General features: G+C 46.3%; 1 protein-coding gene across 14 annotated transcripts in view; it reads right to left on the bottom strand.

Annotated features, from left to right (window-relative positions):
• fcho2 (FCH and mu domain containing endocytic adaptor 2) overlaps window positions 1-24,784 on the bottom strand; it is a 261,675-nt gene that overhangs the window by 179,966 nt on the left and 56,925 nt on the right. For all 14 annotated transcript variants that reach the window (XM_038805432.1, XM_038805433.1, XM_038805439.1 and 11 more), the window contains exon 2: window positions 16,210-16,301. In XM_038805432.1, the coding sequence (XP_038661360.1) occupies window positions 16,210-16,301 (92 nt within the window). The remainder of the gene's footprint in view (window positions 1-16,209; window positions 16,302-24,784) is intronic.

Raw genomic sequence — 24,784 nt, 5'->3', positions numbered from 1 at the left:
AAGGAGAGCCCAACGCGGCTGGAGATTCGCGCCAAATATTTCTCTCCAATTGTTCTGGATACATCAGCAGTTCATTTTGAGAATTTATAATGCTGCTGCTTCGCTTTCTTTCCTTCTCCCTGCTCCTTCCATCCCTCTCTCAGCTGCCTTCTCTCTCCATCTGGAATACTCTTTGCAAATTATTTCTCAAGGATCCTTTTTCCATCCAATTTTATCCTTACATCCTGCACCTACATTCTGTTCACCAGCCCATCCATGATTAATGACACTATTATCACTGTCATTGTGGTTCAACGATGAAACTTTTGTGAATAATTTTAATTTATATTTATTTTATTTGTAGAAATGTATTTTATTTTAAGGGTTCTTTCATTTAGCAATGTACATGTATACTATTTCAATATATATTTTTTCCCCAGACAAGGCATGCTCAACAGAACCCAACTGCCGTTTATACATTATAAACGGGGCAGCACGGTAGCATGGTGGTTAGCATAAATGCTTCACAGCTCCAGGGTCCCAGGTTCGGTTCCCGGCTGGGTCACTGTCTGTGCGGAGTCTGCACGTCCTCCCCGTGTGTGCGTGGGTTTCCTCCGGGTGCTCCGGTTTCTACCCACAGTCCAAAGATGTGCGGGTTAGGTGGATTGGCCATGCTAAATTGCCTGTAGTGTCCTAAAAAAAAGTAAGGTTAAGGGGGGGGTTGTTGGGTTATGGGTATAGGGTGGATACGTGGGTTTGAGTAGGGTGATCATTGCTCGGCACAACATCGAGGGCCGAAGGGCCTGTTCTGTGCTGTACTGTTCTATGTAAGAGGCTGCTGGATCTTTGTAGCCCATGAAAAGGACTGTCCTCCCCAGATTTCTGTTAGTTTTTCAGTGTCTCCCCATCTTTATCCCGAGGGCCTTTTTTAAACGGGTGAATAAGGTGATTTTGGGCTGTGTGTGCACACATTGCGAGTGAAGAAAGTGTTGTTGGAGCGTAGTTGGGGGGGGAGGGGGGGGGGGGGGGGGGGGGAGGAGCATGGTTGGCGCTGCCAAACTTTTGTAACTACTACTGGGGGGGGGGGGGGGGAGGGATCTGTGTGGGAGCGAGTAGAGGTGGCATCATGTAAGAACACAAGTTTGGAGGCACTGATAACGGCACCTCTGCCGTTCTTGCCAGCCCAGTACCCCACAAGCCCGGTGGTAGTGGCGACTCTGAGAGACTGAGGGCAGTGGAGGAAATATAGAAGAGTGGAGAGAGCATCGGTCTGGGCCACGATTTACAACAACCATTGGTTTGTGGCGGGAAGGCTGGACGGAGGGTTTCGGAGATGGCAGAGAGTAGGAATTGAGAGGATGGGAGATCTATTTTTAGACGGGAGCTTCCCTAGCTTGAAGGATTTGGAGGAGAAATTTGAACTGCCAGCTGGGAATTAGTTTAGATATCTGCAGGTACAGGATTTTCTGAGAAGGCAGATTTCGACCTTCCGACTCCTGCCACCACGGGCAATACAGGACAGGGTAGTTTCCAGAACATGGGTGGGAGAGGGGAAAGTATTAGATATCTACAAAGAACTTATGGAGTCAGAGGAAACTCAGATAGGGGAACTAAAGGGCAAGTGGGAAGATGAGCTAGGGTCAGATAGAGGCGGGTCTGTGTGCAGATGCTTTATGCAGGATGAACACATCCTCATCACGTGCCAGGCTTAGCCTGATACAATTTAAGCTAGCCCACCGGGCACACATGGCTGGGTTTCTCAATCTCTAGAAAATCCGTGTGGAGTTTGCACATTTTCCTCGTGTTTGCGTGGGTTTCACCCCCACAACCCAAAAATGTGCAAGGTAGGTGGACTGGCCACGCTAAATTGCCCCTTTATTGGAAAAGAAATAATTGGGTACTTTAAATTTATTTTTTAAAAAGCTCTGGTGCAGTGTATCCTGCAGATGAACATACTGCAGCCATGGCATACCAGTGGTTGGAGTGGATGTTTAGGTACAAGATGTTTTATGTATTATAGATACATATGTACATTTAAATATTATGTCTGCACATTCTTTTTGTTGTCATATTTTAGTCGTACTTTTTGAGTTTCTGGTTTCAAATTCCTTTGCATATTAGTTTTTGCCCATGTAAATTTGACACTCTAATTTCACAATTTGGACTCCAGATTTTGGTCACAAATCATTCAAAATATTTACTGAATATATCTGTCATTTGCATGTTGTTGTCAGGGTGTGGGAGAAAAGTGCTATTTACTGTGTGGATGAGAGGGGTGTTAATTAATGTGTCAACACTGTTGCACCTTTTTCCCTTTTTCACACGTGCAATGGACTCCAGCCGGTGGCCAAGAAGCGTAAATAAGGTGACAGCGGTATTACTGGATTTGAAGATGTATATGAAGCTCTTTCCCAGTAAGATGGAACATCACCATCCCCCAGCCCGCACTCATTTCCCCCACACTGTTCTTCACCACAGCCCTCCCCGAAGTGTCCCTTATTTTATTCCTTAAGATTTGGTTACGTGGTTAGTACTGGTGCCTCACAGAGCCAGGGACCCGGGTTTAATTCTGGCCTTGGACGACTGTCTATGGGAGTTTGTACTTTCTCCTCATGTCTACGTGCGTTTCCTCAAGGTGCTCTAGTTTCCTCCCACATTCCAATGATGTGCAGATTAGGTGGATTGGCCATGCTAAATTGCCCCGTAGCATCCAAAGATGCGGAGGTTATAGAGAGTTGTGGGGGACTGGACATAGATAGGGTGCTCTTTCTGGAGGGTCAGTGCAGGCTCGATGGGCCGAATGGTCTCCTACCGCACTGTGGGCATTCAATGATCCCTTGATCAACTGTGTTTTTCTGAGTGCAGTTGTGCAGTATTCATATTCAGCACTGGGCATCACAGCACAATTGAAGCCACATTGACTTAATGATAAAGGTAAGTAACTTGCACTAGCCCTGGAGCCAGAAATCCTATCTAACAGAGAAATAAAAATCTAAGACTGGCAAAGACACAAGAGTCTCCCATGAACACAAACCAACAAACCTCAAAATTAATCGCAGATGCTCAAGCACATGCTCAACAGGTTGAATAAACTTTCACAAATAATTCACATCCAAATATTGTGAATGGGCTTTTGATAAAACTTTGACATTAATACTTGGAATACACGGACTGAAAGGACAACAAGGGGCATATATGGCACCCAGGTTCGAATCCCGGCTTGGGTCACTGTCAGTGTGGAGTTTGCACATTCTCCCCGTGTCTGCGTGGGTTTCCTCCGGGTGCTCCGGTTTCCTCCCACAAGTGCCCAAAGATGTGCTGTTATGTAATTTGGACATTCTGAATTCTCCCTGTGTGTACCTGAACAGGCACTGGAATGTGCCGACTAGGGGCTTTTCACAGTAACTTAATTGCAGTGTTAATGTAAGCCTACTTGTGACATTAAAGATTATTATAGATTATTATTATTATTATATGACTGGCTGTGAAGCAAGTTGATTTGATTGTTATCTAAGATTATAAATCAGCAGTCTAGTCCACCAATACCAATACAGGGGCTGGTTTAGCTCACAAGGCTAAATCGCTGGCTTTTTAAAAAAAGCAGACCAAGCAGGCCAGCAGCACGGTTCGATTCCCGTACCAGCCTCCCTGGATAGGCGCCGGAATGTGGCGACTAGGGGCTTTTCACATTAACTTCATTGAAGCCTACTCGTGACAATAAGTGATTTTCATTTCAGTATTGAGCTAAAGGAGGGCTAACTTAAATGAGTTGAAAAGATCCAGTTCTGACAAAAGGTCAGTTTGAAAACCAAACTCTTTTTTTCTCTCCACAGATACTGATCGTCCTGCGAAGTACTTCCACTATTTTCTGTTATTTCAGATTTCCAACCACTGCAGGCTTTTGCTTTCATATTAGTGACCAAGCCCAGTTGGATTGTAATCTAAGATTTGGCAGGAATAACAGTAAATGAGCAATGGGAGGCCTTTAAAGGGTAGATAATTTAAAGTAAGAATTGGTCCATTATAGGATGAGACTGGGGAATTACATTTTTTTTTAAATTTAGAGGGCCCAATTCATTTCTTTTTCAATCAAGGGGCAATTTCACGTGGCCAATTCACCTAACCTTTAGGTTGTGGGGGAAAAATCCATGCATGCACGGGGAGAATGTGCAAACTCCACACTAATAGTAACCCAGAGCCGGGATCGAACCTGGGACCTCGTAGCATTGAGGCAGCAGTTCTAACCACTGCCCCACCTTGCTGCCTGACTGGGGAATTAATAACGGGAAACATGGAAACAGCAGAGGCCATGGGCAAGTATTTTGTATCTGTCTTCACAGTAGAAGACACAAAAAGCATCCCAAAAATAGAGAAAATCAAGAAGCAAAAGGGAGGGATTAAGTTAAAACAATTACCAGAGGAAAACCACTCCATAAGCTATTGAAAATGAGGTCTGACAAGTCCCCTGGACCTGATGGCCTGCATCCTAGGGTATTAGTTAAGTGGCTGCACAGTTATTAAATGCATTATTTATAATTTTCCAAATGGATTCTGGAAAGGTCCCAGTTGATTGGAAAGCCGCAACTATAACACCATTACTCAAGAAGGGAGGATTCAGAGCAGGAAATTATAGATAGCTTTACATTTGGCATTGGGAAAATGCAAGAATTCATAATGAAGAAAGTAATGACAGGACATTTAGAAAATCACAATACAATCAGGCAGAGTCAACATAATTTTCTGAAAGGAAAATCATGTTTGATTAATTTATTAAGAGTTCTTTGAGGGGGTAAGAAGCGGGACGGATAAAGGAGAGCCAGTATATGTAGTGTATTTGGATTTCCAAAAGGCATTCAAAAAGGTACCACATAAAATGTTACTACACAAGATAAGAGTTCATGATGTTGTGGGTGATATATTAGCATAGATCGAGTATTGTTTAACAACAAGGGAACAGTGAGGATAAATTATCATTTTCAGGTTGGCAAATTGTAATGAGTAAATTGGCATATGGATCAATGCTGGGGCCTCAGCTATGTACAATCTCTATTAGTGACTAGGATGAAGTGAACATAAGAACATAAGAACTAGGAGCAGGAGTAGGCCATCTGGCCCCTCGAGCCTGCTCCGCCATTCAATTAGATCATGGGTGATCTTTTGTGGACTCAGCTCCACTTTCCGGCCCGAACACCATAACCCTTAATCCCTTTATTCTTCAAAAAACTATCTATCTTTACCTTAAAAACATGTAATGAAGGAGCCTCAACTGCTTCACTGGGCAAGGAATTCCATAGATTCACAACCCTTTGGGTGAAGAAGTTCCTCCTAAACTCAGTCCTAAATCTACTTCCCCTTATTTTGAGGCTATGTCCCCCTAGTTCTGCTTGTCACCCGCCAGTGGAAACAACCTGCCCACATCTATCCTATCTATTCCCTTCATAATTTTAAATTGTTTCTATAAGATCCCCCCTCATCCTTCTAAATTCCAACGAGTACAGTCCCAGTCTACTCAACCTCTCCTCATAATCCAATCCCTTCAACTCTGGGATTAACCTAGTGAATCTCCTCTGCACACCCTCCAGCGCCAGTACGTCCTTTCTCAAGTAAGGAGACCAAAACTGAACACAATACTCCAGGTGTGGCCACACTAACACCTTATACAATTGCAACATAACCTCCCTAGTCTTAAACTCTCCCTCTAGCAATGAAGGACAAAATTCCATTTGCCTTCTTAATCACCTGTTGCACTTGTAAACCAACCTTCTGTGACTCATGCACTAGCACACCCAAGTCTCTCTGAACAGCGGCATGCTTTAATATTTTATTGTTTAAATAATAATCCCGTTTGCTGTTATTCCTACCAAAATGGATAACCTCACATTTGTCAACATTGTATTCCATCTGCCAGACCCGAGCCTATTCACTTAACCTATCCAAACATCCTCTGCAGACTTCCAGTATCCTCTGCACTTTTCGCTTTACCACTCATCTTAGTGTCATCTGCAAACTTGGACACATTGCCCTTGGTCCCCAACTCCAAATCATCTATGTAAATTGTGAACAATTGTGGGCCCAACACGGATCCCTGAGGGACACCACTAGCTACTGATTGCCAACCAGAGAAACACCCATTTATCCCAACTCTTTGCTTTCTATTAATTAACCAATCCTCTATCCATGCTACTACTTTACCCTTAATGCCATGCATCTTTATCTTATGCAGCAACCTTTTGTGTGGCACCTTGTCAAAGGCTTTCTGGAAATCCAGATATACCACATCCATCAGCTCCCCGTTATCTACTGCACTGGTAATGTCCTCAAAAATTCCACTAAATTAGTTAGGCATGACCTGCCTTTTACGAACCCATGCTTTGTCTGCCCAATGGGACAATTTCTATCTAGATGCCTCGCAATTTCTTCCTTGATGATAGATTCCAGCATCTTCCCTACTACCGAAGTTAAGCTCACTGGCCTATAATTTCCTGCTTTCTGGCTACCTCCTTTTTTAAACAGTGGCGTCACGTTTGCTAATTTCCAATCCACCGGGACCACCCCAGAGTCTAGTGAATTTCGGTAAATTATCACTAGTGCATCTGCAATTTCCCTAGCCATCTCTTTTAGCACTCTGGGATGCATTCCATCAGGGCCAGGAGACTTGTCTACCTTTAGCCCCATTAGCTTGCCCATCACTCCCTCCTTAGTGATAACAATCCTCTCAAGGTCCTCACCTGTCATAGCCTCATTTCTATCAGTCACTGGCATGTTATTTGTGTCTTCCACTGTGAAGAACGACCCAAAAAACCTGTTCAGTTCCTCAGCCATTTCCTCATTTCCCATTATTAAAACTCCCTTCTCATCCTCTAAAGGACCAATATTTACCTTAGCCATTCTTTTTTGTCTTATATATTTGGAAAAACTTTTACTGTCTGTTTTTATATTCTGAGCAAGTTTACTCTCATACTCTATCTTACTCTTCTTTATAGCTTTTTTAGTAGCTTTCTGTTGCCCCCTAAAGATTTCCCAGTCCTCTAATCTCCCAGCAATCTTTGCCACTTTATATGCTTTTTCCTTCAATTTGATACTCTCCCTTAATTCCTTAGATATCCACGGTCGATTTTCCCTCTTTCTTCCGTCCTTCCTTTTTGTTGGTATAAACCTTTGCTGAGCACTGTGAAAAATCGCTTGGAAGGTTCTCCACTGTTCCACCATAAAGTCTTAGCTCCCAGTCTACCTTAGCTAGTTCTTCTCTCATCCCCTCGTAATCTCCTTTGTTTAAACACAAAACACTAGTATTTGATTTTACTTTCTCACCCTCCATCTGTATTTTAAATTCCACCATATTGTGATCGCTCCTTCCGAGAGGATCCCTAACTATGAGATCATGAATCAATCCTGTCTCATTACACAGGACAAGATCTAGGACCGCTTGTTCCCTCGTAGGTTCCATTACATACTGTTCTAGGAAACTATCGCAGATACATTCTATAAACTCCTCCTCACGGTTGCCTTGACCGACCTGGTTAAACCAATCGACATGTAGATGAAAATCCCCCATGATAACTGCTGTACCATTTCTACATGCATCAGTTATTTCTTTGTTTATTGCCTGCCCCACCATCTCGATACTATTTGGTGGCCGATAGACTACTCCTATCAGTGACTTTTTCGCCTTACTATTCCTGATTTCCACCCAAATGGATTCAACCTTATCCTCCATAGCACCGATGTCATCCCTTACTATTGCCCAGATGTCATCCTTAAATAACAGAGCAACACCACCTCCCTTACCATCCACTCTGTCCTTCCGAATAGTTTGATACCCTCGGATATTTAACTCCCAGTCGTGACCATCCTTTAACCATGTTTCAGTAATGGCCACTAAATCATAGTCATTCACGATGATTTGTGCCACCAACTCATTTACTTTATTCCGAATACTACGAGCATTCAGGTAAAGTACACTTATGTTGGTTTTTTTACCTCTGTTTTGAATCTTAACATCACCAGTTTTATTCCTTTTGTTATTACTGGGCCTATTCACTGTGCTCCCCTCAGTCACTGCACCTTATACTGTCACCCTTATGGATTTCTGACTATGTCTTCTCTGCCTTGCACTTTTCCCCTTACTTCCTTTTGTTTCTGTCCCTGTTTTACTACCTTCCAACTTCCTGCATTGGTTCCCATCCCCCTGCCACATTAGTTTAAACCCTCCCCAACAGCTCTAGAAAACGCCCCCTAGGACATCGGTTCCAGTCCTGCCCAAGTGCAGACCGTCCGGTTTGTGACTGACTTTACTGTAGCCAAATATATTATTGATATAAAGATAGGTAGAAAAGCAAGTTGTAAGAAAGATACGACGAGTTTGCAACAGGATTTGGTTATGCTAAGTGAGTAAGCAACAATTTGACAAATGGAGTCCAATGTGGCTAATTGTGAAGTTATCCACTTTGGCAAGAAGAATAGGAAAGCAGAATATTATTTAAATGGGAAGAGACTGCAGAATGCTACAGTACAGAGGGATTTGGGTGTTCTCTTCCACAAATCACAAAAATGGAACATTTGGTTACAGCAAATAATCAGGAAGGAAAATTAAGTGTTGGCCTTTAATGCAAAATGGATGGAGCATAACAGTAGGGAAGCCTTGTTCCAACTGTGAGACCTGTTGTACCTGAGACCTGTGCACCAACTGCATTGTGGAACCTCACCTGGAATATTACATATAGTTTTGGTCTCTTTACTTAAGGAAGGACACGTTTACGTTGGAGGCAGTTAGTTCAGAGAGGATTCTCTAGGTTGATTGCTCGGATGCAAGTTGTCTGATGAGGGAATGTTGAGCAGCTGTATGATGAAATACTCCCCTTTAGCCTGAACGAGAGTGGCAATAACAAGAAACTGGACACCATCCAGAGCAAAGCAATCCACTTAATTGGCCACTACCTTAAAAAGTCATCCCCTCCACCACCAGAACAAAGAGGCAACAATGTGTACCGACTACAAGATGCACTGCAGCAACTCACCAAGGTTCCTTTGACAGCGTTTTGCAAAACCACAACCTGTGCCAAACAAAGAACAAGAGCATCAGGTGCACCACCACCTGCAAATTCACCTCTAATGGACCGGCGCATGAAAGACACCTGGCCTGCCTACCTAATCCCATTTGGCAGCACTTGGCCCATAGCCTTGAATGTTATGACATGCCAAGTGCTCATCCAGGTACTTTTTAAAGAATATAAGACAACCTGCCTCAATATCCTCCCAGGTACTGCATTCCAGACCGTCGCCACTCTGTGTAAAAAAGTTTTTCCTCTAACCCGCCCCAAACCTCCTGCCCCTCACCTGATCGCGTGTCCTCTCGTACCTGGCCCTTCAACTGAGGGGAACAGCTGCGTCCTATCCACCCTGTCCATGCCCCTCATAATCTTGTAGACCTCGATCAGGTCGCCCCTCAGTCTTCTACACACCTGGTGACATGCTCAAAAAATGCAATTGCATTTGTTAGGCATGACCTCCCTCTGACAAAGTCATCCTGACTATTCCTGATCAAACCTTGCCTCTCCAAATGGAGATAGATTATTTCCTGCAGAACTTTGTCCAATAGCTTCCCTTCCACTGACGTGACACTTGCAGGTCTGTAGTTCCTTGGCTTACCTAAACAACCTTTCTTAAATAGTGGGACCACATTAGCTGTTCTCCAGTCATCTGGCACCTCCCGTGATCAGAGAGGAATTAACAATTTGGGTCAGAGCTCCTGCAATCTCCATCCTCGCCTCCCACAGCATCCTGGGACAGTTCATCTGGACCTGGAGGTTTGTCCACTCTTAAGCCTGCCAACACCTCCAATACCTTATCACTCCCTATGAAAATGTGTTCAAGAACCTCACAGTCTAACCTCCCAGGTTAATAGGGCTGTTAAGAAGGCATATGGTGTGCTAGCCTTTATAAGCAGGGGGATTGAGTTTCGGAACCACAAGGTCATGCTGCAGCTGTACATAACTCTGGTGCGGCCGCATCTGGAGTACTGCGTGCAGTTCTGGTCACCACATTATAGGAAGGATGTGGAAGCTTTGGAAAGGGTTCAGAGGAGATTTACTAGGATGTTGCCTGGTATGGAGGGAAGGTCTTACGAGGAAAGACTCAGGGAATTGAGGTTGTTTTCGTTAGAGAAGAGAAGGCTGAGAGGTGACTTAATAGAGACATATAAGATAGTCAGAGGGTTAGATAGGGTGGACAGTGAGAGTCTTTTTCCTCGGATGGTGATGACCAACACGAGGGGACATAGCTTTAAATTGAGGGGTGATAGATATAGGACAGATGTCAGAGGCAGTTTCTTTACTCAGAGAGTAGTAGGGGTGTGGAACGCCCTGCCTGCAACAATATTAGACTCGCCAACTTTAAGGGCATTTAAGTGGTCACTGGATAGACATATGGATGAAAATGGAATAGTGTAGGTTAGATAGGCTTCAGATGGTTTCACAGGTCGGCGCAACATCGAGGGCCGAAGGGCCCGTACTGCGCTGTAGTGTTCTATATTCTATGTTCTAGTCTCTCTCCCAGAGTTCTATATCTACCGCTCATTCTCTTGGGTGAAGACAGATGTGAAGTATTCGTTCAACACCCTACCAATGTCCTCTGGCTCCACCCACAGATTTCCCTTTTGGTCCTTAATGGGACCTACTCTTTCCCTGGTTATCCTCTTCCCATTGATATACTTATAGAATATCTTGGGATTTCCCCTACTTTTACTAGCCAGAGCCTTCTCTTATCCCCTCTTTGCTTCCTTAATTGCTTTCTTAACTCCAGCCTGCACTTTCTGTACTCCACTAATGCCTTTGTTGATTTGCTCCCCTTGTACTTTCTAAAAGGCTCTCTTTTCCTGTTCATCGTATCCTGAATGAAATATGAAAAAATTGATTATAATACAATACACCTTTACCTTGGTTTAACAAATACACACCAATTTTAAGATCAACACAAATTACAAAGTACATCTTAAGCTACAATGGTCCCATGAACACAAAGTCTGTTCTAAGCAAAAACAGAAAGGGTGAAGGTGGAGGAAACGTGCCGAATTGGAAGATGAGGTGCTGTTCTTCCAGTTTGCGCCGGACTTCATTGGGTCATTGCAGCAGGCCAAGGACTGACATGTGGCGTGAAAACAGGACAGCGAGTTGAAATGGCAAGCAGCCAGAAGATCTGGGACCTCCTTGTGGACGGACCAAAGATGTTCTGCAAAGAGGTCACCCAGTCTTAGTGGTCACCCATTTAAGAACACAGACTGGCTGTGGTCAAATACACACTGTACCCAAGTTAGTGTCTGTGGTTTGCTCCTCAAAATCCCCACAAATGATTGTCACGAGAGTTTCCAAACTCCACTCCTTCTCTCATAATAATAATGCTTTCCTTTGTGGTTTACAGTCGAAATCCAGTCCAGGTTTTCCAAAGTCTATCAAGTGGGCAGCACGGTAGCATTGTGGTAGCACAATCGCTTCACAGCTCCAGGGTCCCAGGTTCGATTCCGGCTTGGGTGGAGTCTGCACATCCTCCCCGTGTGTGCGTGGGTTTCCTCCGGGTGCTCCGGTTTCCTCCCACAGTCCAAAGATGTGCAGGTTAGGTGGATTGGCCGTGATAAATTGCCCTTAGTGTCCAAAATTGCCCTTAGTGTTGGGTGGGTTTGCTGGGTTGTGGGGATGGGGTGGAGGTGTTAACCTTGGGTAGGGTGCTCTTTCCGGGAGCCGGTGCGGACTCGATGGGCCGGGTGGCCTCCTTCTGCACTGTAAATTCTATGTAAAAAATGACACGCTTAAACAGAACTTCTGAATCCAGTCCAGGATTTTACACTGAACGTTTTTAGGATTTCACACCAAACCTTTTTACTATTTCCTTGTCTTGAAAGCTGTACAAGCTGTTCACAATTGCTTTTCCTCTCAATTCTCAGAACATATTAAAATGACATTAAATGGTTCCTCTACCTCTGAAGTTCCATTTTAAATCTAATTACTGCAATGGTCTCTAATTCAGATCACTTGTTTACTCTTCCTTGAATTCAGAGTCATAGAGGTTCATAGCACAAAAAAGGCCCTTCGGCCCATCACATCTGAGCCGGTCAAAAATAACCACCTAACTATTCTAATCCCATTTCCCAGCACTTGGACCATAGCCTTGTATGCCTTGGCACCGCAAGTGCACATCTAAATACTTAAATGCCTTAAGCAGCAAGTTCCAGAATCCCACGACCCTCTGGACGAAAACATTTTCCCTCACATCTCCACTAAACCTCCTGTCCCTTACCTTAAATCTATGCCCCCGGTCACTGATCCCCCCACCAAGGGGAAAGGTTGCTTCATGTCCGCTCTATCTATGCCCCTCATAATTTTATACATCTCAATCATGTCCCTCCTCAGCCTCCTTTGCTCCAAGATTAACAGCCCCAGTCTATCCAATATCTCTTCATAGCTAAAACTCTCCAGCACAGGCAACATCCTGGTAAATCTCCTCTGCAGCCTTTCCAGTGCTATCACATCCTTCATATAATGTTAATTCCAGAACTGCTGTGGCCTAACCAATGGTTTATACAGTCACAGCATAACCTGCCTGCTCTTAAGCTCCATGCCTTGGTTAAGAAAAACATACCATATGACGTCTTAACCACTGTATCCACCTGCTCTGCCACCTTAAGGAATCGGTGTATATGCACACTGAGGTTCCCCCTTATCCTCGGTGCTTCCTAGGGTCCTGTCATTTATCATGTTTTCCCTTGCCTTATTTGTCCTGCCAAGAGCATCACCTCATACTTAGCCAGATTAAATTCCATTTGCCACTGATCAGCCCGTCTATATTCTCCTGTACTCCAAGGCTCGTCATCACGATTTCCCACCCCACTTTTCATATGATCCGCAAACTTACTGATCAACCTGTCTACACTCGTGTCTAAATCATTTGTATTAACCACAAACAACACTCATCCCTGTGGGACACCCCTGGAGACAGGCTTCCAGTCAAAAAAATATCCCTCAACTATCACCCTCTGCTTCCTGCCACTCAGTCATTTCTGGATCCAATTTGCCAAATTTCGATTGATCCCAATGAACTCTTACCTTCGCTATCAGTCTCCCCTGTGGGACCTAATGAAAGGCCTTGCTGAAGTCCAAGTGGACTCCGTCAAATGCATTTCCCTCATCTACAATTCTTCTGAAACAATACTTTAGTCTCTGTTCTCTTAACTTCAGATATCTTAAAGTATTTTCTGTCCCACTTCCCTGGTTATCTAGATTGTATCTTGTTCCTTTGGAAGCTTGCTCCTTTGCAATTCACTTGTCCTGTCCAGCTTCTTCTGGTAGAGTTGAGAGCTGCTCACTCCCCAGTGTCCTGACTCTGAACACTTCGGCTTCCAACTCAAAGTAAGAACAAAGGAAACCGCTTCCATCTGGAAAGTGGCCTTCTGTTGCTAAGCACCGGCTTCCTTCTATTTACTCTTCACACCGTAACCCTCTCTGAGCACAATAGAGATGCAGTCGGAACTGAACCTACCCCCACATGTAAAAACACCCATGAATCTAACTATAGGTTTTACCCTTCCAGGTGCAGAAAATTAATTTAAACCCATTTAAAACTACACCTTATTTATAATGTTTACCAATACAAATATAAATCCCTTAAAACTACCTTTGTTTTCCTAAATTAGCTACACCATGGAATTCTCCCATCCTGTCCGCAGCAGGCTTGGTGGTGGGGAGGAGCGGATAATGTAACGGAAGCCAAAAGGTCGGAAACCCATCGGCATAAAATTACATTGCAATTCTCCCAGTGGTAGGATAATGGCGGGTCATTCTTCACGCTGGCTGGTGCCGTGAATGCCATTTGCATCTCATGCACGCTGATCAAAAGAGCTGCCCACCAGTGTCCCATCAGTCCTTTAAATCTTGCATCACATCAGTAGGAAATCACACCAGCGTCAAACCCAAACCCACATGCTAAAGAATGGCATGCACAAGATGGTTCTCAGCTGGCAAAAGACTTTGAGGTGAGTGCAACACTGCCATAGTGCTGCACTGCTCCTCATGCACTCTGCCAGGGCAAACTGGTTTCTGCTCACCATCTCCGTGCCGAACTGGTCTTCATGGACAACACGGTAGCACATTGGTTAGCACTGTATGTTCACAGCGCCAGGGACCGGGTTCGATTCCCGGTTTGGGTCACCGTCTGTGCCGAGTCACATGTTCTCCCTGTGTCTACGAGGGTTTCTACCGGGTGCTCCGTTTTCCTTGCCCAAGTTTTTTTATATTCATTCATGGGATGTGGGTATCGCAGGCTGTGCCAGCATTTATTGCCCATTCCTAATTGCCCTTGAGGGGGCAGTTAAGAGTCAACTGCATTCCTGTGGGTTTGGAGTCACATGTAGGCCAGATCAGGTAAAGATGGCAGATTTCCTTCCCTAAAGGACATTAGTGAACCAGGTGTTAATTCCATGGTTATCATTAGCTTTTAATTCCAGATTTTTCTTTAATTCAAATTTCACCATCAGTGGCGGGATTTGAACCTGGGTCCCCAGAGCATTACTCTGGGTCTCTAGCTTACTAGTCCAGTGACAATACCACTATGCCACCACCTCCCGAAAGTCCCAAAGGACGGGCTTGATGGTGAACAGGACATTCTGAATTCTCTCTCACACCCGAACAGGCGCTGTAGTGTCGCAACTAGGGGATTTTCACAGTAACGTCATTGCAGCGTTAATGTAAGCCTACTTGTACATTAATAAAGATTATTATTATTCATATAGACAGCACTGTGCTGCGAGACCAATGGACCCTCCTGTCTCTGAGTTGGGTCAGCACAGCACCTAGGGTTGGGGAGTACAGGGTTTTCCTTGCCACCCTCCCCACCGCCACAAAACGGTGTATATCAGGACAGCAGTGTGCCATGGGACTCGTGCAACCACCACAAGGTCCGAAGTTCGACCGGGGGTTGTGTGCAAAGTGAAGCAGGAGACCTGCCGAAGATAAGGGGGATCAGCCTGATAAAGACAAGGGGGACAATGTGGAAGCTGGGCTGTGCAAGGATGGGGGTAGAGAAAGGGTGAGGGCATACAATGTCAGGCAGGTGGGCAAAGAAGTGAATGAAGAAGATGAAGAACGAAAGGCAGAGGGAAGACCAAGGGGAGGGAAGTTGGATCCCCACAAACCTGCATGAAAAGGGGGTCAAAGGGATATCACCGGCCTCCCCGAACAGGCGTCGGAATGTGGTGACTAGGGGCTTTTCAGAGTAGCTTCATTGAAGCGTACTTGTGACAATAAGAGATTATTATTATTATTACTGGAAGGGGATGGATGAATATTCAGATGTGGTGGGTAGAGGTCCAAATGGGGCATGGGTGCCTCACAGGTGATGGGCTCAGTGGAAACGTGGTTGAATTGGGGAACACTACTTCTTAGAATCACAGAATCATAAATTCATACAGCACAGAAGAGTGGTTTATCAAGCCTGCACCGACAAAACTCTAATTTACACTAATCCCACTTCCCATCATTTGGCCCATATCCTTGACTGTTATGAGAGTTCAAGTGCTCATCCGAGTATTTTATTAAATATTGTGAGATTTCCTGCCTCAACTCCTCTCCCAGATAGTGCATTGAGGCTGCTCGTCTCTTTCCTCTGGGTTTCTGACATCCTGCATGGCCTGGTGAAGACAGGTGGGCGAGAGGGAGTTTGCTGGAGTGTTTTTTTAAAATATGGTGCCAGGACCTTCAAACCTGTCCGTTGAGGACGGGCGACTGAATCAGCTGCTAACCCGCCAACAACCCAAGAGAGGCAGATGGGAACTCATGTGTGCATAATTAATGAGGTTACAAGCATAGAATCTGGCATGTGGTCTCGCCATTCTGGCCAGTGGGAAAGGCAACGCTGGAGCCATCTGCCACTGCACTTTCTCAAAATGGGAGAATTCCACCATAGACAGTAGCGGTTCATGAAGGCAGCTTACCACCTTTCAAGAGCAGTTAAGGATGAACAATAAATGCTGTGGCACCCACATCCCAACAATATGAAAAAGTCTTTCAAAGATGCAAAATACTTTGTATTCATATTTGTTTCCTGTATTTACAGTCACTGTTCTCCATTTGTTCACTGACAAAACAATACAATGACAACATTTGTTTTCTTACAGAAAAAGAATAACATGAATTTACTAATAGTCCATTGAAGTGTGGAAATGTCGTAAAAAAAACAATTCAATACCTTTCTCTGATGAAGTCTGCCAAGTCCTTTGTCGATGTTTGACCATGTTTCATGTTATGATAAAGGACATCAAAGCCATTGTTCTTTTCGCCCTGAAAATAACATCTATTTTAATACTTGAACTTTGAAAAACGTGTCTAGGTTTTGGGTAAAAGTATAAATTGTAATTTAAAGCAAAATAACACATTAGCTTTTACTTTGTCTTATATTTGGGCACACTCATTTATTTAAAACCAAAAAAATTTAAATTTACAGGAACAAAACAGCATTTCAGAGAATAAGTTCAGTGTAGATGATAGGTGTGAGCGAGCACTCAGCAGACAGGCAGGGGTCAGACTATGGCATAGATTGGGGAGCACCAGCACTTGGCTCTCTGCGGATTATCACCCCTCTGCCCTCGACAGTGACCCGCTGACAGTGCCGACACAGTCCCAGCACCCTGGATTGATATAACACAGACCTTGGAAGGGTGGAAAATGGAGGTAGGGGGGAGCGATGAGGCCACATCATATGCGAAGCGGGCGACGAGGAGCGCCTACCAGGGCCTCGCCACTGCTGCCTGCCCTATAGCCTCCGGCTGATCCTTCGGTTCTACCCCGGGATCGTCCTCCAGTCCCTCCTGGTCCAACGCCTCCTCGTCATCCTCGGAGGTGGTCACATATTCTTCCACCTACAGCGCATCGCCCCGTTGCCGTGCCAGGTTGTGGTGGACACAGCAGACCACCATAAAGTGGGTGACCCTCTGGGGGATATACTGCAGTCACCATCAGAGCAGTCGAGGCATTGGAACCACATTTTCAGCAGTCTGATCAACTGCTCAATGACAGATTGGGTGCCGCATGGGCCTTGTTGTATAGGGTCTCTGCATTGGTCACCGGCCTCCGTATTAGTGTCATTAGCCAGGTCTTCAGCGGGTACCCCTTATCTCCCAAGAGCCAACCGGCCATCCTGGGGTGGCCCTCAAAGAGGCTGGGGATGGCTGACTGCTCCAGGATACAGTTGTCGTAACCATTCCCTGCGAAGCATGCACACACATGCATGATCTTCAGGCGGTGGTTACACACAAGCTGGATGTTCAGGGAGTGGAACTCCTCCCTGTTGACGTACGATATTCCCAGGCAGCCAGGTGCACGCAAGGAGATACGCATGCCATCTATTACCCCGTGGACCTGTGGCATCCCATCAATGGCGACGAATCTTGCTGCTTGGGCATCTTGTTGGACTTGGTCCATGTCAAAATTTATATACTCAGCTGCCCGGGCAAACAGAGCATCTGTGACATCACGGATGCACCTGTGGGCTCTAGCTTGCAAGATGCCATACAAATCCCTGCTGAAGCCCTGGAATTATTCTGAGGCATAGAAGTTCAGGGCTGCAGTGAGCTGACGGCCACCTGGAGCTGGTGCACTCCTCCTCCTCCATGTGCTGTCAAGTCAGCAAGGACATGGCCCAGGTGCCACACAAAGCCTCCTCCAGCATGTGCTGTCTCTCATATGCTTGAAAGACCAATGACGCCTGTACATCTTGGGCCATTGCAGGCCTCCCCTCTGGATCTCACGGCTGCAATTTCACCCCATGACTCCATAGTGCCATCTTGCCCCCCTACTAGATAGATCAGAAAATGTAAACTTCTTTTTGCAGACATCTTCAGAGACGCAGACAGAATTCCATCAGTGAAAGAGTTTTAACAGGCAAAGCCATCAACCGCTGCAGCCAGTTAAGCAGCGAAGTAACTACCTACAATATTTTTGGAAAGTGAAACTAAGCCTCTCTCTCTTCTAACCTGTTACATCTTCGAGCCTACCTGTGAAAACAACCTCCAGGAAGATCAACTTTGGGAAGAATCACTGAGAACTCTTTTCAGACCTTCACTTCTGCTCAAGTCAATCACAAAACAACAGGCAGCAAAATAATGAACTACTATATTTGATCGCAAGCAATAAACAGCAACACTGCACTGCATAGGGTCAACTCCACCTCCACGTGCGCAAGGCTCAGCCTGACGCAACTAAAAGTGGTACATAGAGCCCACTTAACAAGAACCCGTATGAGTAGGTTCTTCCCGGAGGTGGAAGACAGATGTGAACGGTGCCAAAGAGGCCCGGCCAACCACGCCCACATGTTCTGGTCTTGCCCCAGACTCGTGGAGTACTGGACAGCCTTCTTCGAGGTAATGTCCAAAGTGGTGGGAGTGAGGGTGGAGCCATGCCCGATAGTGGCGGTCTTCGGGGTTTCAGAACAGCCAGATCTATTCCTGGGGAGGAGGGCAGACGCCCTTGCCTTTGCCTCCCTGATCGCCCGCCGTAGAATCCTGTTTGGCTGGCGGTCAGCAGCACCGCCCAGAGCTGCGGACTGGCTGTCCGACCTCTCGGAATCTCTCCAAATGGAGAAAATCAAATTTGCCATCCGAGGGTCGGACGACGGCTTCCACAGAACGTGGGAGCCATTCATGCAACTGTTCCGGGACCTATTTGTGGCCAATGTACAAGAGGAAGAATAGTCGGGGGAAGGTAGCGGGAGGGGGGGGGGGCTACAGGTTCGTTACGGGGGTTCGATGGCTAGCTAAGGCCCAAAACCAAACTAAATAAACATGTTGGGGGGGGGGGGGGGGGGGGGGGGGGGCGCAGTTACTACTACGAAGATGCTTACCTGTAAATATGTATGTTAATTTTTGCGTGTTTGTTTTTTTTCTTTTTTCTTTCTCCTAACAATTTGTAATTTGTTCAATATAAAATATGAAAACTGAATAAAAACATTTATAAAAAAAAAAATAAACAGCAACACTATAACAGTTGTTCGTGGCATTTATTCTTTCATGGGATGTGTGCATTGCTGGAAAGGCCAACATATGTTGGCTGTTACTGTTTGCCTTTGAACTGCGTGACTCACTAGGCCATTTCAGAGGGCAGTAAAGACTCAATTACATTACTGTGAAATAAATGCTGGAAAATCCGAGCAGGATTGGCAGTTTCCAGGGAGAGAGAAACAGAGGTCAGAATTCTCCCCAAATCCCGGCGGCGTGTTCGATAGCAGGTGTGGTGGGAGAATATGGCAGGAGGCCCAGAAGTAGGTTTCAGGCCGCCATGAATTTACAGCAGGATCTTCCGCTGGAGTCCGCCGTGGCAGGCCAAAAAGAACGTCAGAGGTTGGTGTCAAGCTCATTTGCATTCCGTTAATGGAATGGAAATGAAGATCCGACCCACTACGCAAATTTAGCCGCAATGCCAGTGGGAAATACATCGGCATGGAACATGTTTGGAACAAAGTGGTGTGCAGATCTGGGGACTCACCTTTCAAATACTGGGGCTGCCTCTGGAATTCGAGATGGAGGCTGCCAGCAACCCTGGAACACCACAGCAGCAGGTCGGGGGAGACTCTGCAGGTAAGCCTTCCATATTCGGTGCTCTGGAGGGCTCCATCCTCCAATCAAAATGTTCCTGGAGATCCATCTTCATTCTCAGGAGGTCCATCTTCTGATTTCAGAGTACTCCCGGAGATCCATCTTCATTTTCATGTGGTCCACCTTTTTTCTTCGCTAGTGAGTCTTTTCAATAAGGCGTCCGGACACAACAGCGGACTACACACCATCCAGGCCTGCCCTGCCACTGGATACAGTGTAAAACATCCCGGGTGCTTAAATAATGAGGTCAGGGACAGAGGATTTGGCCTGTTTTCCCTCCAACCTCTGCAGTGGGAAAGTCTACATGTTCCCGCCCCCAACATGGGAATTAGTCTTAAAATGGAAAATTCCTGCCAGAGTTAATGTTTTGAGTCCATATGACTCTTCTTCGGATCTGAAGAAGAGTTAGATGGACTTGAAACATTAACTCTGTTTCTCCTCCCTCGATGCTTCCAGGCCTGCAGAGATTTTCCATGATGTTCTGTCTTCTTAAATTTCCGATTTAAAGTATCTGCAGTATTTTGCTTTTACATTACTGTGAATAATTTTAAATGAAATTTATTCTTGCAGCAGGAACTTCCTGGCATGGCTGCAGGCTGGGTCAATCGTCAAGATGTCACAATCCCTTAGAGCATGGCAACTTTTTAAAAAAGGTATGAATTTCCCAGTGACTAGCACAAAGAATCAGATGAGAAGATTTCACGCTTTAAGGAATCCTGTTTGTAATCCTGGTTTCAGGCCTTTGGTCATTGGGTGCTGCTGTGGCACGAAGCTGTACTCACAGACCTGCCACTGGGTGGCACTGCAAGCGGCTGCTCAAGACCACCCATTTTTGAAAATACAATTTTTCACTTTTCTCTTATTGTTTTTAAAGTGTTTGAAATACAGGTTTGTGCATGTAAATGTGTGTGTTTTGCAGAGGTGGGGGAAGGTAACCCAATTTACAAAACTTTCCTCAACATTTGGCCCATTTGTATATATCAATTTCAGGGGCATAGATAAGGTAGATAGTCAACATATTTTGCCAAAGGTAGAGGAGTCTAGAACAGAGATAGGGGAGACATACAAAAGAGACCAGAGGGGAAATGTCTTCACACAGAGGGTGGTGAGAATCTGGAATAAGCTACCAGAGGCAGTGGTAGAGACAGGTACAATTTTTTCCTTTAAAAACATTAGACTGTTACATGGGCAGGGTGGGTATGGAGGGATATGGGCCAAATGCGGGCAAGTGGGACTAGCTTAGTGACAGAAACTGGGCGGCATGGACAAGCTGGGCCGAAGGGCCTGTTTCCACGCTGTAAACATCTATGACTCTATGACTAGGTCTTTAGCGACCCATGATTCATCCACCATGGTATATGTCCTGAAGCCCAATATGCAAGGCCACCTATTTAGTCTTCCTTTGTCCATGGATAGTCATAGTAGTAGTGTTTTGAGCCTGCTATCACATTATTTATGCTCCTGGTTCCTCACTGATCTCCACACCCTCTAACCATTGGGAGTTTGCCTCCCGATGTTTGCCTTTCATTGTGGCTAAAGCATCATTGAATTGTTAAGAATTCTTTACAAATGCATAATATTCATAGCGCATAAATAGCCTTTATACATTTAAAATACATTCAAGCTGCATTTAAATTTAAGCTTATGGCAAGGGCAGCACGGTGGCAGAGTGATTAAGCACTACTGCCTCAAGGTGCCAAGGTCCGTGTCACTCTCACTGTGGAGTTTGCACATTCTCTTTGTGTTTGTGTGGGATTCACCCCCACAACCCAAATATGTGCAGGGTGGGTGGAATGGCCACGTTAAATTGCCCCTTAATTGGAAAAAAATGAATTGGGTACTCTAAATTTATTAAACAAAAGCTGATGGTATACATATGCCTGACTTTGGAGGCTCCGAGTCACTTCATCCCAGCAAAATCCAACTCCGGGCTACCAGGGAAGAGGACATCGGCTTCCCTCCCCTCCTGGGTCCTGGATCTTCCGATACCCCAAATATTGCCATTTTCGGACTTGGAGTCATCCTCCCTTCCATGACCTCTGACATGACGTCCGCAAATCCCTGCCAGAATCCCCTTAACTGCAGACGCGCCCAGAACATATGTACATGATTCGCCGGGCTTCCCCCACAGCGAACGCACCTATCCTCCACTTCCTCAAAAAACCTACTCATCCGGGCCGCCGTTATATGAGCCCTATGAACCATCTTGAACTGGATCAGGCTAAGCCTGGCACACGACGAGGATGAATTAACTCTCCTCGAGATCTTTTCCCATATCATGACTTCCCGCTCCCCTCCTAACTCTTCCTCTTCAGCGCCCCGATTAGGACCCCTTCCCACTCCATCAATTCCTTGTATTTCTCCGAGGCCCTCCCCTCCCCAACCTCCGTTTTTGACATCACCTTATCCTGCAGTCCCCTCAGGGGGAGGCGAGGAAAGCTTTGAACCTGCCTCCGAACAAAGTCCCGTACCTGCAGGTACCGAAATCCATTCCCACCTGGCAACTCAAACTCCTCCTCCAATGCCTCCAGGCTTGGGAAACCCTCCTCAATTAAGAGATCTCCAAATCTCTCAATCCCTGCCCATTGCCACCTACTAAAGCCCCCATCCAGCACCGCACCCGCCCCCCCCCCCCCCCCCCCACAGCAAAATGGTGATTATCACAAATCGCTGACGCCCCGCCCCTCCAGTCTCATGTGCTGTCTCCCTTGCCCCCACACCCTCAGGGCTGCCACCACCACCGAGCTTGGAGTACTGAGCCTGCGAGAACGGCAGTGGTGCCATTAATAAAGCCTCCAAGCTCATGCCCTTACAAGATGCCGCCTCTACTCGCTCCAAAACCGACCCCTCCCCCAGTACCCACTTCCGAAACCAACCCCTCCCCCACTACCAACTTCCTGACCATCGATATGTTGGCCGCCCAGTAGTAGTTAATAGAACTCGGGAGGGCCAAGCCCCCCTCCCCACGACCCTGTTCCAGGAGTGCCTTCTTCACCCTAGGGGTTTTACCAGCCCGCACAAAACCCAAGATCACTGCATTCATTTTCCTAAAAAAGGCCTTTGGGACAAAAATTGAGAGACATTGAAAAAAAGAACAGCAGCCTCGGGAGGACTGTCACCTTCACCGTCTGCACCCTCCCCGCCAGTGTCAACGGGAGCATGTCCCACCTGCGGAAATCCCTTTTCATCTGATCGACTGCTCTACCCAAATTAAACTTGTGAAGCTGCCCCCAATCCTTAGCCACCTGAATCCCCAGATACCTGAAACGCCTCCCACTACTTTAAAAGATAACTCCCTCAATCTCCTTTCCTGCCTCCGTGTCTGAATCGCAAACACCTCACTCTTCCCGATATTTAGTTTGTAGCCTGAAAACTGCCCAAATTCTTCCAGTGCCTCCATAATTCCAGCCATCCCCCCAACGGGTCTGTGATATAAAGGAGTAAATCGTCCACATAGAGAGAGACCCTATGCTCCACTCCCTCCCCCTCACTATCCCCCGCCAGACATTCGATGAACGAAGGGCCATTGCCAAGGGCTCTATGGCCTGGGCAAACAGCAGTGGGGAGAGAGAACATTTTGTCTTGTCCCCCTACAAAGGCTAAAATATTCTGACCGGACCCGGTTGGTTCTTACATTTGCCACCAGAGCCTGGTATAGCAACCGGACCTAATCTACAAATCCTGTCCGAACTCAAACCTGCCCAGAATATCCCATAGGTACTTCCACTTCACCCAGTCAAAGGCCTTTTCTGCATCCATGCCTCCTACCACCTCGACCTCACGCCCCTCCGCTGGCATTATTATAACCTTTAAGAGCCGTCTAATATTGGACGTCAGGTGCCTACCCTTCACAAATCCTGTCTGATCCTCCCCGATTACCTCCGGGACACAGTCCTCTATACGTGTGGCCAAGATCATTGCCAGCAATTTAGCGTGTACGTTCAAAAGGGAGATCGGCCTGTATGATCCACAGCTCTCAGGGTCCTTATCCCGCTTCAAAATGAGAGAGATCGATGCCTGTGATAGCATGGGGGGAGCACTCCCAACTTCTTTGACTTATTAAAAGCCTTAACCAGGAGCGGCCCCAGTAACCCAGAAAACTTTTTGTAGAACTCCACCGGATATCCATCAGGTCCCGAGGCCTTACCCGATTGCATCGCCCCCAATCCGTCTATCACCTCTCCGAGCCCAATTGGGCCCCCCAGGCTTTCCTCCAGCTCCCCATCTACCTTCGGGAACTTTAGCCCGCCCCCCCCCCCCCCCCCCCCCCCCTCAGAAATCGCTTCATAACCTCCTCCCCGGCTGGGGGTTCCGATTTATAAAGTCAACAATAGAATTCACGAAACACATAATTTACCGCCCCCAGGTGCACCACCACCTTCCCCCTCATATCCTTTACCTTCCCGATTTCCCTCGCCACCTCCTGTTTCCTCAGCTGATGTGCTAACATCCTACTAGCTTTCTCCCCATATTCGTACACCCCTTTTACCCTCCTCAGCTGCCCCTCTGCCTTACCTGTGGACAGGAGCCCAAATTCCATATGAAGTTTCTGATGCTCCTTCAGGTGCTCCTCATCCGGAGACTCCGCATATCTCCTGTCCACCTATAAAATTTCGCCTACCAGCCAGTCCTTCTCCCTATGGGCCCGAATCGAGATGAATTTCCCTCTGATAACTGCCTTATAGTATTTCCCAAACCACCCCTGCCGCGGTCTCACCCGTGTCAGCCCTATATCTCACCTCCATTACAGACGCTGGGTCTTTCCTGTGCTCACTCGTAGGTCTATCCAGTGTGGGGCATGATCCAACACCACAATTGCTGAATATTCAGTGCCCGCCACCCCACCTAACAGCGTTTGGTTCAGTACGAAAAAGTCCATCCTGGAGTACACCTTGTGCACATGGGACTAAAATGAATACTCCTTGCTCCTTGGCCTCCCAAATCTCCACAGATCCACCCCTCCCATGCGCTCCATGAACCACCACAGCTCTTTCACCATTTCTGACACCTTTCCCGACCTGGAACTCGACTGGTCTAGTCTCGGATCTAGAACAGTGTTAATATCTCCCCCCATAATCAGCCGGTACGAGCCCAGGTCCGGAATCTTCCCCAGCACTCTCCTGACAAACGCGACCACATCCCAGTTTAGGGCATTTAAATTCACCAACACCACAG

Source organism: Scyliorhinus canicula, chromosome 8 (genome assembly GCF_902713615.1).
Source record: "Scyliorhinus canicula chromosome 8, sScyCan1.1, whole genome shotgun sequence".
NCBI classification, from domain to species: domain Eukaryota; kingdom Metazoa; phylum Chordata; class Chondrichthyes; order Carcharhiniformes; family Scyliorhinidae; genus Scyliorhinus; species Scyliorhinus canicula.
Note: the sequence above shows the minus strand (reverse complement) of the source record. Positions and strands in the feature narration are given on the sequence as shown.